General features: G+C 33.9%; 2 protein-coding genes across 3 annotated transcripts; both read right to left on the reverse strand.

Moving 5' to 3' along the window:
- Positions 1–4,398: 4,398 nt before the first annotated feature.
- On the reverse strand, positions 4,399–5,233 carry LOC106771502 (zinc finger CCCH domain-containing protein 3). The gene is made up of 3 exons (XM_014657495.2): positions 4,999–5,233; positions 4,843–4,927; positions 4,399–4,689 (listed from the first exon to the last, which is right to left on the reverse strand). The coding sequence occupies exons 1-3, from the start codon at positions 5,179–5,181 to the stop codon at positions 4,592–4,594; spliced, it is 366 nt and encodes a 121-aa protein (XP_014512981.1). The 5' UTR covers positions 5,182–5,233; the 3' UTR covers positions 4,399–4,591.
- Positions 5,234–6,399: 1,166 nt separating this feature from the next.
- LOC106772110 (shaggy-related protein kinase alpha) lies at positions 6,400–10,591 on the reverse strand. Of its 2 annotated transcripts, none has more exons than XM_014658284.2 (13): positions 10,471–10,591; positions 9,731–9,899; positions 9,532–9,624; positions 8,825–8,884; positions 8,447–8,719; positions 8,298–8,372; positions 8,082–8,138; positions 7,816–7,956; positions 7,688–7,738; positions 7,419–7,514; positions 7,216–7,299; positions 6,923–7,025; positions 6,400–6,813 (listed from the first exon to the last, which is right to left on the reverse strand). In XM_014658284.2, the coding sequence occupies exons 2-13, from the start codon at positions 9,845–9,847 to the stop codon at positions 6,731–6,733; spliced, it is 1,233 nt and encodes a 410-aa protein (XP_014513770.1). In that variant the 5' UTR covers positions 9,848–9,899; positions 10,471–10,591; the 3' UTR covers positions 6,400–6,730. The 2 variants fall into 2 exon arrangements, with proteins under 2 accessions (XP_014513770.1, XP_014513769.1); XM_014658283.2 differs by lacking the exon at positions 10,471–10,591 and adding an exon at positions 10,210–10,464.
- Between the last annotated feature and the right edge of the window lie 1,528 nt (positions 10,592–12,119).

Raw genomic sequence — 12,119 nt, forward strand, 5'->3', positions numbered from 1 at the left:
CATATAATGTGAAAATTGTGTCTATATCTCTCTCTTTCAAGTTATAAACTTAGGCCATATTTCAATTTAAAATTTAACTATACACGGGATTAAGAAGTGAAAACAATAAACAAGTTTAAATTTATATGATCATGTGAATACTAAAAGTGGTGGGATCTATTCTTATGAGCTGGATGTTAATGAAAACTTTGTTGCAGTGTCTGATTCTGGAGTAGTGGAAACTACTGAGAAAATGGAAAAGTTATCAACTTTTTCTTCTGAAGGAGTGAAACACTTGAAAAGATGGAAGCCATGGCCGAGTCTGACTCGGGAAGCATGTTTTTGGATTTCATTGGTTTTCTGCAGAACTTAAAGCTTACTGTTACTGAATTAGTAAGTAGTGTGTCTAGTTTCTTTCAAAACATATTCCCGTCACCTGATTCTTCTAAGGAGGCCATTGGGGTTGATTCTGAGTATGGGAAATTGGGTGAAAGAATCTCAATCCCTTACGGTGGAGGGCGATGAAGACGATGGAGGAATCCCACTCCTTTAACATTTTCAATTAAAAAAAAATCCACGTAATATAATATTGCTACGTCAGCGTTTTAAGTCTGCATCACGTCAGGTAAATTTAACGTCGTCTGCTAGCACTTAACGGATGGGATACAATGTGTGCATTTTTACAAAAATTGTGACCAAATTGAGACTGTTTAAAACTTGAGGACCAAACTGAGATTGACAGACAAATATGAGGACCAACAGAGGTATTAAGCCTTTTTAAAACAAACAAATTATGAAAATCAACAATGTGAAATAAAAAGACTACTGTTTCAACTGATATCACGTACAACTCAAATGTTGATTATAAACAGTGGCGAAATTATGACAGGAAGAAACCTTGGTCTCAATTTTTTTTTATTTATATAAATTGATATATGTAGTGTACGATGGGGGTGATCGGTAGGTTTGCATGGGGAAAGGGAGGTGGACGATCAGGAGAAGGCAGGGTGAATGGATAATAGTTATCGTAGGAACCGATCAAGAGGGCTTGAGAGTTGATCGGCATGGTTGATAGGCTGGTCGGGTGATCTGCGAGGAAGTGAGTCTAGGATAAAGGTGGGTCTGATTGGCGGGGCGAATTCTGCAGGCACGACAACAGCGGTTACAACTGGGGAGCGAATCTTGCGGGATTACGGATAAGCAGTTACAAGTAGTTAATGCTCATTACTTGACTTGGATGCCTATAAAGTGTAGAGATGCTAGTCCAGGTATTTCACTTTTTACCTAATTATTCTTACATTGAGATTAGTGTGACTTTGCTAACTTGAGTGTCAGAGTACTAACATGCAGGTCGCACCCGATCAGGCGTAGGAGTGAAGGTAACCGAAGCAGTTCATCAGAGTCGTTTGGCTTGTGCTCGGTCTTGAGTCCCAATCCGAAACAATATATAATTTAAAATATCTTTTAAAATTTTAATGTATTTTTAATATATTTTATATATTTGGCATCTGAAAAGCTTTTATGATTAGAAACTCTACAATAACAACAAATTGAATGACATATGATTTTGATACGGTTTGATTATAAAAAACTGTTGAAAGTTGAATTGAGGATTGAGAATTGAGAACATTTGGTCTTGTTTCTATTTAAAAGCTCGTCGTATTTAAGTGTGAAACATAAACATGGCTAATTGTAATCTGTCTACACTTTCTCATTAAACGCAAGGTGATGGAAACTCACATAAAATAGGTTGACAATAGTGTCCATATGCTCCACAATGCCTGTTTTCCATAAATATCTTGAAAAGTAGTTAATAGAATTATAGTTGGAAATGACAGAATTGTAATAGTTGACATCATTTGTGTTTTTAATGACTCAGAGCTGGTGATATTATTTTAAGCTTTTCTGTGTGGACACTTTGACACAAACATCAATTCGGAACTGGATTTAAGGACTGTTCTTGGTTTTAAGTTCTTGTAATATTCAACAATAACACAAAGAGCTTCAATATGTGATTAGACATGCAAACCGAACAAAAACTTTGCTTGCACATTCAGAGAACTTTACAGACCACTGGTATTTTCATATAAGGTTGTTATCTTTGATTATGTATATTGGTTATGGATTTGCAGGAGACTCTTATTGATTATGATATTTATCTTTACATGAGGGCTTTCTAAGTTAAAAGTTCGTGTTTCATATGCTCTTCTTCATTTGGTTTTTTTGTGATCTACTTTTTGTTGGTACTCATCACATATTCTTACAAGTTGAAATATAAAAATTATTTCATTCCTCATTGCTTTGTTATTGACTTATTATTATTTTCCCTTCAATATTTTATATGTAGGTGTTTAGAATGAAGAACAACATGACTATGACTATAAAGATGGATCGATGTCCTTATTCATGGATATGATGATGAAGAAGAACATGAAGTGTCATAGGATGAAAAAATTAGTGATGCTACTAAACCTTCTTAAGTTCAACCTCTAACACGGAGAAGATACCATTTAATATGTACCTTCCTTGTGAGTTTGTAATTTTGACAAATGGTAAAGAACCAGAGTTTTATTACAAAAACATGTAAATAGATGAAGAAATTATTACACAAGTTTGGTTTTGTTAAAGAAAATATATCTATACAAGTAGATAATCAAAGTGTTATTCATCAATGAAAAGTTTGAACTTTCATTCAATATTTAAACATATTGATATGAAGTATCATATAAGATACTTTAGATCTTAAGTTGTTAAAGTTAGCAAGCACTTATATTAATGATAATGATGGTGATGTGTTAATGAAGTCAACAATATGAGGAAATTTGAAATTTGATAATATTGTTGTTTTGGCAACCGTGATAAGAAATTTTTTGGATTTTTGTACTCCTTTTTATATGGAGAATATGCTCAAATATTTAAAGTTTGTGTATCTCACTTATTTAAGTGAAGGGCAGGCTAATTTGTATTTGTTTTTTTTTTGTGTGTGTGTTTTTTATTCTATCCGTTTCTAGTTTGATTCATTCTTCTATCACAAATGTTGAATAGAGTCCATATAATGATCGAAAGGAGTTGAGGGTACTCTGGTCGCATGGTGTGTGCTTTAATGTTATTTCTTTTTCCCCCAAACCATAATTCGTTTGCCTAAATAGTGTTCCAATACATAAGAAGCATTTTATTCTATATTTTGTATGCTCTTGATTACACATCCATTCTATTCTAAGACGCATTTTTCCATTTTTAATGATGAAAAGGAAACCTCAAAATGGAAAGCAGAAGGCTAAAATCATAGTTGAGGACCCTTCTCTGGATGCAGATACTAGCTTATGCAAATTATTCAAATTTTTCATCACTAAATTAATCGTAATAAGTAATAACTTTTGTAAAATAACTTACTCGACATCATTCATTTTCACCTCAATTTGGACAGGCAGGGAAAAAGTAAACTAATCTTCCTAGTTGGTGGCTTACACAAACAGTTTCATGATTTGCTGTTATCGAAAAAGCTTAAAAGTTACATGATCATATAATGCTTCATTCACATAATTGTTTCGCATCACTGTAAATTCATAAATTCTTCTGAGAGCGTTTCAGTCCCAAACCAAACGTTTTGTTACTATTGTTTTAGGAATCGGTCATATACAGCAAAGCTGAATGATGGGGTTATTAACATTAGACACCAATATTGGCTTGGGGATGGATCAACTCCGCCGCCAACTAATTGTTCCGTGTCAAGGTTTTAACATGGGGATAGGTCAACTACGTCACCAACCAATCGTTTCATGAAAGTCTTGAATTGGGAATGGGTCAACTTTGTCGCCAATCAATTTTAACACTACTAAAAAAACTGCTAACAAACGTTACCAATGCAATTACAATTGTGATTCTGCAACTATGATGAAAATCCTAAAAATCTTGACAATCAAGATCACATTCAATAACCTACCTTTTCAAAACCTTGTTTTGGGTATTAGAGAACTCATTCTGTGGAGCTATTAATACCCAATTTTTCAATAGATGTGTCCTTGTGGGCTGACAACATTTGGTGCCCACTCTATTAATCAAAACTACTGTTTATAATTTATGAATTTGACATAATTTCCACCAAAAGTTTTCCAGGCAGGCAGCCGTGTGAATAACCAATTTGTTCTTTAAATGAGTTGCTATTAATTTAGTTCTTGAAGGAAGCATAAAGATGATTTAGTCCTAACAAATTTTACGACTGCATCTTCCTATTAAGTTTCGTAAGATTGTTTTATTATTAAAATGTAATTTGAAAGATTAATTAGACATAAATCAGAAGTATTTTGTCCTCAAGCTAAAATATTTAGATAATAATGAGGTGGAGAATGTTTACAAATGAAGAAGCTGGCATGCCTTTAACTTGGTAATGTGCCAAAGCAAAATCAGCAGTCCACTATCAAATTATATTATATTAGTATTGATTGAACATTAAGATAGATTTGGATAGCGTTTGATACATGAAAACTCCAAATAAGGTGTGGCGTTATGTGATGGGAGATAAAAAGTTAAATAATGATATAATAATAATTAAAAAAAAAAAAAAGATTGAACAGAGTTCTTCGCTACACACAGAGACTCAATAGCTACAAATCTATCCCCAATCCACAAAGGGGAGATGGGGATATCCAGCCTCCGGCGGAGGCTGCAACGACGGGGGCAAATTTCCCAATGACACTCCTACCACATTCCCTGCATGCAGAATTGCACATATATATAATATTTGTTTATCATTAAACTAGATATTCGTAAACTTAGTTGTAGTTGTTATGTTTGGCTAACTTTCGTATAGGAGACGAATTGAAGAACTGAAGGGCAGAAAATGAAAAACGATTGGTTAATTACCTGGTGAGGGGATTGGAGCGTGCTGTGTAGTATTGCTGGGAGTGGGATGAAGGTACTTGCAAGAGTGGCCGTAACGGCAAAAACCCTAAAATAGAGAGAGTGAATGAGAAATGAAAATTGAAAAAGGAAAAGAAGTGGTAACGTAAGGAAACGTACCGTGTTGAGGAAGTGAAAGCAAAGGGGAGGATTAGGGATTTGTTGGTGGTGTTGATTGAAGGAATCGTACCAGCGAGCTTTGGCTTGGAGGTGTTGAATACCATTAACGTGTCGTTTCCGATCAGCTGGTGTGTCTTGGAATTGCTTGTCACAGTAGTCGCAGTAATATTTCCTTGCTGGCATCTTCACCCTCACACTCACTCATCTACCACCTTCGCTTTCACTCTAAAATTAACTAACAAATTTCTATTATTTTATTATAAGCCATCAAATAGATAACTTAAATTTCACGGAAACTTCTCCATATCTCTACGTCTTGGCCACCGACTTTTAATATTTTCTAATTATATATTAACTACAAATGTAATAAATTATTTATATTTATTAACGAAACACATTATATTTTATATATCTTTTTGGAGAAAATGATAGCTAGGTGTTGGAATTTCTATTAACAATATAATGTATTATTTACTAATATTTATCGAAAAACATTTTTTACTGGTTATATCAGCCAACTTATAATTTATCTTATCAAAATATTTAAATTTATGTTTAATGAAAAACACGGAACAAAATTATTTAATTAAACACTTGTTTAAATAATAAAATGTTTAGCAAGTGATTTATAAATATTTCATTGCACTTTCTATTGATTGAAAATTGAGTTTTTAATAAAATAACCAAGGAATCTGAATAATAAAATAAAAACCTCTAATTAGAGTTACATAAAGAGTAAATACTATTTCGCTTGACTTCATATTAAAAAAAGAACGGGAAACATATGATTACAATGAAAAAATGATTCTATCTATAAAATAAAAACTTACTTTTACTTTTACATGATTGTAGAGAAAAAAATAAGATGTAAGAAAATAGTGGTCAATAGTCATCCCATATGCTAAGAAAGAAACCAACGACAGAAAGAACCAAATTGACGTTAGACCCCTAAATCAAAGTAGCTGATGAATACTGAGATTCAAAGTTGTTAAAGAATACATATTAACATGAAAATGCCTCATGGAAAATATAGCCTCCGTTGACGAAGATATTCTTGACGTAGGGAAAGAGAGAATAAAACAACAAAGCAAAAGCAAATTGTGACTTACCAGAACGCGCTTGTATATATTCTTTGTACATATGGCAAGGGACACATCCAAATTCTTTTTTCAGTGTCCGCATCAGTCCACTCAGACACCTCAGCCTCGAATAGAAAATAAACAAAGAGCCAGTCTTCTATTCTAACTGTTTGATTAAACTATGAGAAATATCGCTTTCACTTACTACGATTAATATTTGTCAATCGAGCCAATTCATTGAAGACAGGCCCGAGACTTCGTCCCATGTCGTTCGGCCACAGACTACCTAAAGAATGGAAAATAAACAATGCACAGACAGACAAGACCACTACAACTTCCAACCACCACGCTAAGCATTAACTAAATTAAACAACCCATCATTGTCTCAACAAATACAAATACTGATGCCACATTTAGATAATTGCAGACATTTGTCTTCTATTGTATGTTACAATCTGCTGTGATACAGGAAACAGGGTATTCTGCATACCCTTCGGGGGTTGGGTAATAAGGAGTAGCATGTATCTCTAGATCTGCTTTTACAGGGCAACCGAATACAATAAAGATACCAACAAATATCATATCATATCATCAAATAGAAGAAAGCGCAGCATTCTCATACGGAAACAACACTTTAAGTTCTGTTACACTTTTCACAAGCCAAGAAACGGGCATTGCTTCCTCGCATGTTCTGGAACCAATTTCACCAAAATCTCAGCTGGGACTCCTTTCAGTTCTGGTACACATGCACAGATAACATACAAAAATTCAGCAAAAAACTATTTAATGAAAAGAAAAGACGAGCGCAGTCACAAACACAATAGCCTATTTCAAAACCAACATACCGTGAGATTTAAAATTAAATAGTGGTGGAAGGAATCGGCCATTTGGCAAGCGAGTGTTTGGATCACGAAGCTCATCAAAGAAAGGATGCGTCAGAGCATCTAACTGAACCACATAAAGCAAAATATCAAATTACAGACATTATCAGAAGATGAAAAACAGTCATTGAATAAATAGATTTGAAAACATAAAAATTGCCAAACAGAATCTTGCAAAACTATTATCTGAAAGAGGGAACCAATGATATATTTTTCCTACGGTGAGATACTAAACGTTTGACAGGTCAGATACTCACAGCTGTGCACCGCAAGTTAGGGGAGTATTGTAGTAGTCTTGATACCAGATCAACAGCCTCTGGAGGCATGCGCTTGTGGAAGATCTAGTAGAAGAAAAACATCAAATATATGTTAGTACAGTGTTCAATAAAGATTTTTAAATGCGTTAATATTATGAGCTCAAGAATAAAGCATGAAATGCTATTAAATATATTTGGGATACCTTGTGCCATGGATGTGCTTTAATCTGTGGGAATTTAAATTCCGTATAGTTAGGGTTCATGCATTTAATCTCTTCCCTTGTTGGAGTGCCGAGAACCTATCAACACAAACAAAAAATGGTATCATTCACATGCCTCTAATGGATCAAATCATCAAATAGGCCATTTCAATATTAAAAAACTACAGAAAAATGAGATTGACAGTTCAAAACATTTGCAAATAAAAAACATGTACAACAGTAGTGAAACAAGTTAAACATCAGAAGATTACCTTTATAATCTCAACAAGCTGATCAACTCCACTCTCACCAGGGAACAAAGGCTGTAAAAAGAAAATATTGATTTTAGTTAAATATGCTAAACCACAAAAGTAAAAGAGATCACGCAACAGCCACCAACCTGTCCAAGCAGCAGCTCAGCTAAGACACATCCAACAGACCAGATGTCGATGGCTGTAGTATATTCAGTTGCTCCAAATATAAGCTCAGGTGCTCTGTAATATCTAGAACATATGTATGATATATTTGGTTCGCCTTTTACCTGTCAAAGTCCAAACCAAGTAAGGAAAAATAAAGCTGACAATCTAGCTCAGGAAAAAAGAAGTTTAAATGAAAAGAAATTATTTGAGGAAGAAGCAGAAAAGCAGAGACATATATGTAACATACCAAAACCTTTGCACTTCCAAAGTCACATAATTTAACCTGGTGTGTGTGTGGATTGACCTGCACAGAAAAACATCCAATTAGTATCTTCCACCAAACAGTCCAATCACCACAGTTTCAATTGGTCATTTCCTATCTTTTAGCCACCCTAAACACAACCATAGATGTGAAGCATGAGAACACATAAAATCCAAATAAGTAACCAAACAAAGGCCATACCAATAGATTTTGAGGCTTGATATCCCGATGGCAGACTCCAATGCAACGATGAATATAAGATAATGCCCTAAAGATCTACAATATATCAAAAGTACTGTTAAAGCCTGAACATAGATGAAAGCTGAATTCGGGAAGGGCAACAAACATACCTGGTATGTATAGAGTTTCACATATATCAGAGGCATCCTTTGGTTCAACTTGTTGTAATGTTTGATCACACGATTAACTGTTTCAGGAACATACTCAAGTACCAAATTAAGGTAGAGTTCATCCTTTTCAGTTGTTGAAAAGAAACAGTGCTTCAAAGAGACAACATTTGGGTGGTCAAGAAGGCGCATTGTTTGCAGCTCCCGGTTCTTGTACCTCTTGTCTTGAAGAACCTTTTTGATAGCCACGGTTTCACCAGTTTCCAAGCACTTAGCCTATAATCATACACAAGGTCAGAACTAAGGGAACAATTATCTTCAATTGAGTTAAAAGGGCTAAAGAAACGCATTTCATTTAGTCAACTACAAACGTGATTTTACCTGGAAGACAACACCAAACGATCCATGACCTACAACACGTTCTGCCATGTAGCTTATAGTCTGAAATATTAACAAGGTATAAATTTATGTTGAAGTAATAAACATATATAGAAAAAAGTGGCGAGGAGTACAGTAGAATGTTAAATAGAACATCACAAACTACATCGGGGCACTATCATCCTATCCAATAATACCATGAGATTCATCAATCAGAAACCAATTGGCAAGGATAATCGCCAATCAAAAGAAGCGACAAAATACGTCACAGCAAGGAGTTATGCAAGACACCGTAAAAAGGTGCACCACAAGATCACGGCATTCTCATTCTATCCAATAACATCGTGAGCTTCATGAAACCAGACAGCAAAGATATCAACAACCAGATAAGACACGACAAAACAAGTTGCACACAGCAAGAAGTTATGGGAATGGACATAAAAGGATCATAGTCAGCAAGCAGTGACTCGGCATCATAGCCAAATTTTGCGAATTAGTTTTTCATTTTTTGACTTCAAGGACAAACACAATCATTCTCAATTCAAATACCAATATTCTAAATCACAGCAGCTATAGAAGTTGAGAAAACATTTGCACAAATAATATATGAAACTGGAGCATTGATTGTTTACAGCCTATCATGGTAAACACAGCAAGTGAGATGACACGTACACGTTTAACAGACGGTAGAAAAATTGAGAGAACTATACCTGCTTCGGCTGACCATTTCTACCACCAATGGTAGTCACAATGATATGTCCGGTCTCCGTTCCATTGCCATCAACAACAGTGGCTTCCATTTCCTACAAGATGAAGAAAATTGAAAGTAACTTAGCTTGAAATTCAAAATCAACCACAAAGACATTCCTGAAATAAAGCTAAAATAAGAAAAAGTGCAAATATTCATACTCTATCATCCCTAATTTTCATATCGTTCATCTCCTCCGGCAACCTATCAACACCTGCTGCTCCATGCCCAGTGGCTTCTCTTAAACCCGAAGTTGGCGCCACACCAACGGAAGTCATCTTCACTGAATCCCTTTCTCCGTTAAGTTCTGCTCAAAAACCACTCATACACCTGCCAGAAAGAACAATCCCACCATAATTAAAAAAAATGGAAAACTTTTTTTCTTTAATTTAAGCATTAAAACTGGAGTCAACAGACATAATAAAAACTGAACCAAATAGGAAAGTAGCACCGTTCGAAAACGAATTAAAGAAACAAAAAACGCAAATCCCTTTTGTCCATAAATAAATACCCATTATGTGAAAAAGGAAAACATTAAAGCAACATAAAACTCCATCAATATTACAGAACGCCACAAATCCATCCGAAAACTCCAACAGAAACAGAAACAGACAACAACAAAAAAAATCCCTAAACAAACCTAAACCGAAGATCCCCGCAACTGAAGGCGAAACAACACGATCCGACCAAACAAAACAAAATTAACAAACGCAGAGCGTTCAAAAGACAGGAAAAGCAAAAAGAAAAACAGCGATGTCGGAGAAAAGACAAGTTCGACGGAAGAGGAAGAAAATGAAGAGGAGAAAATAGAGAGATAAGGAATCTAGAGTTTGGAATGGAAAAGAAGGAGGCGAAAAGGGCGGTTAGAAGGAAGAGAGGGTTAGATCCATGAGAGGCATACCCATGGCGTGTTTGGATTTGTGTGAGTAACAGTTGTTCTCTGCTTTTTTGTGTGGTGTGCTATAATGCGCTGGTGACAGTCAAAGAAGAAAACCAACCCATTCTAACTATTTATTTATTTATTATTAATTAAATAATTAATTAAATAATTAAATAATTGTGTATTTTGGAGTAAATAAAATATAGAAAAATGTAACCTAGTTTTCCCATCACTTTTGACCGTTCAAACTTCAAAGTTCAAACTCACTGTATTGAAATGGTAACAACTATTAATTGGCCACCGCGGCATCTGTGTTTTAGGCGCCTTCTTTAGTGCCCTCGTTTTTTTTATAGTTCCAAAAATCATATATATTTATAATATTTACAACTGCACGTGAAAAATTACAAACAAATGAATAGACACTTTAATAATTTATATTATTATTTTCTTCTCAAATTAGTATTTTAAATAAATCAGTGAACTCATAATTTGGTTTAGGATATATATATATATATGTGGACAAAATTTACAGTAATACATTCTTCATATTTTTTAATGTAATTTTTTAAGTCTTCATAAATTTAGTTAATAATTAAAGTGATTAGATAAAGCCTAATTAATTTTGTTTATTTCCTATTGACATGTATTTTGATGTTTTAAACATGATCAGCATTGAATAAGATGAATGTAATAAATAAATAAAGATATGGGTTCCTTTCATAATAAAATAGTGTGAGAGTTTTAACTGAATAAAGATTAATAGTTTATTTAGTTTTTAACTTTTAAAATAATAATCACCATAAGTAAAATGGGTTAATGAAATTAATAGAACAATCAAATAGTGTTTACAACGAATTAATTTGATCTCTAAAATTAAATGGCAAGTTATATTAATATTAAGAGTTAGATTATTCTCTAAAGTAATTAATCTCTCAAAATTAATAAAAATCATAAAATAATAAATTATGAGTAATTTATTTCCTTATTATTAACTGCTGCTTTTCAAAATATTAAATTAAGGTAATAAATTTATAAGTACTTTTTTTGTTCTTTTAAAAGAAAAATACTTTTGAATAAATAGTAACTTATTAACGGTTTTGCATGTTTAAATAAATTTATTTAAAAATTCAAAAGAAGAAAGATAGAATATTGTTGTTTATTACCAATTTGAATTGCTAATAATCATAATACGTTGTGTAATGTTTTCAGGGTTAAATATGTTTTTAGTCTTTAAAGTATCAATGATTTTTTATTTTAGTCCCTATTTAGAATATTGATGACATTTCATCCTCATGTAACTTTAGTCTTTAAAAATGGGCGTCGTTAAGTTTTTGCTGATGTGACTAACGGCACTTTCAGGTATTCACTGTGCACTGTCTCCTTTTTCTGAAACACGACATCTTTGACTTTTAAATGTTTGATTTTTGGCTTGTGAAAGGTTACACGTCACAGTTTTTTTTCTCCAAAATAAAGTTTGGTGAAGATGAAGGTTTTTCGACAAGCTCTGCGGTGTCAGGGAGGATCGACGGGAAACAAGTTTAGGATGTCACTGGGTCTGCCGGTGACGGCAACGGTGAACTATGCCGACAACAAGAACCTCTACATCATATCAGTGAAGGGGATCAAGGGGAGGTTGAACCGGTTGCCTTCAGCAAACTCACCGAAACCCT

The sequence above is a fragment of the Vigna radiata genome, chromosome 8 (genome assembly GCF_000741045.1).
Source record: "Vigna radiata var. radiata cultivar VC1973A chromosome 8, Vradiata_ver6, whole genome shotgun sequence".
NCBI classification, from domain to species: domain Eukaryota; kingdom Viridiplantae; phylum Streptophyta; class Magnoliopsida; order Fabales; family Fabaceae; genus Vigna; species Vigna radiata.

Excerpts from the sequence above, each read along its gene's own strand:
- LOC106771502 (XM_014657495.2), bottom strand. The coding sequence starts at position 5,181 with ATGCCAGCAAGGAAATATTACTGCGACTACTGTGACAAGCAATTCCAA. Across the intron at positions 4,928-4,998 it reads GCTTTCACTTCCTCAACACG|GGTTTTTGCCGTTACGGCCA; the intron begins GTACGTTTCCTT and ends TCTCTATTTTAG. Across the intron at positions 4,690-4,842 it reads CGCTCCAATCCCCTCACCAG|GGAATGTGGTAGGAGTGTCA; the intron begins GTAATTAACCAA and ends TTCTGCATGCAG.
- LOC106772110 (XM_014658284.2), bottom strand. The coding sequence starts at position 9,847 with ATGACTTCCGTTGGTGTGGCGCCAACTTCGGGTTTAAGAGAAGCCACT. Across the intron at positions 8,139-8,297 it reads TCAAGCCTCAAAATCTATTG|GTCAATCCACACACACACCA; the intron begins GTATGGCCTTTG and ends TTTTCTGTGCAG. Across the intron at positions 7,739-7,815 it reads CTGAGCTGCTGCTTGGACAG|CCTTTGTTCCCTGGTGAGAG; the intron begins GTTGGTGGCTGT and ends TTCTTTTTACAG.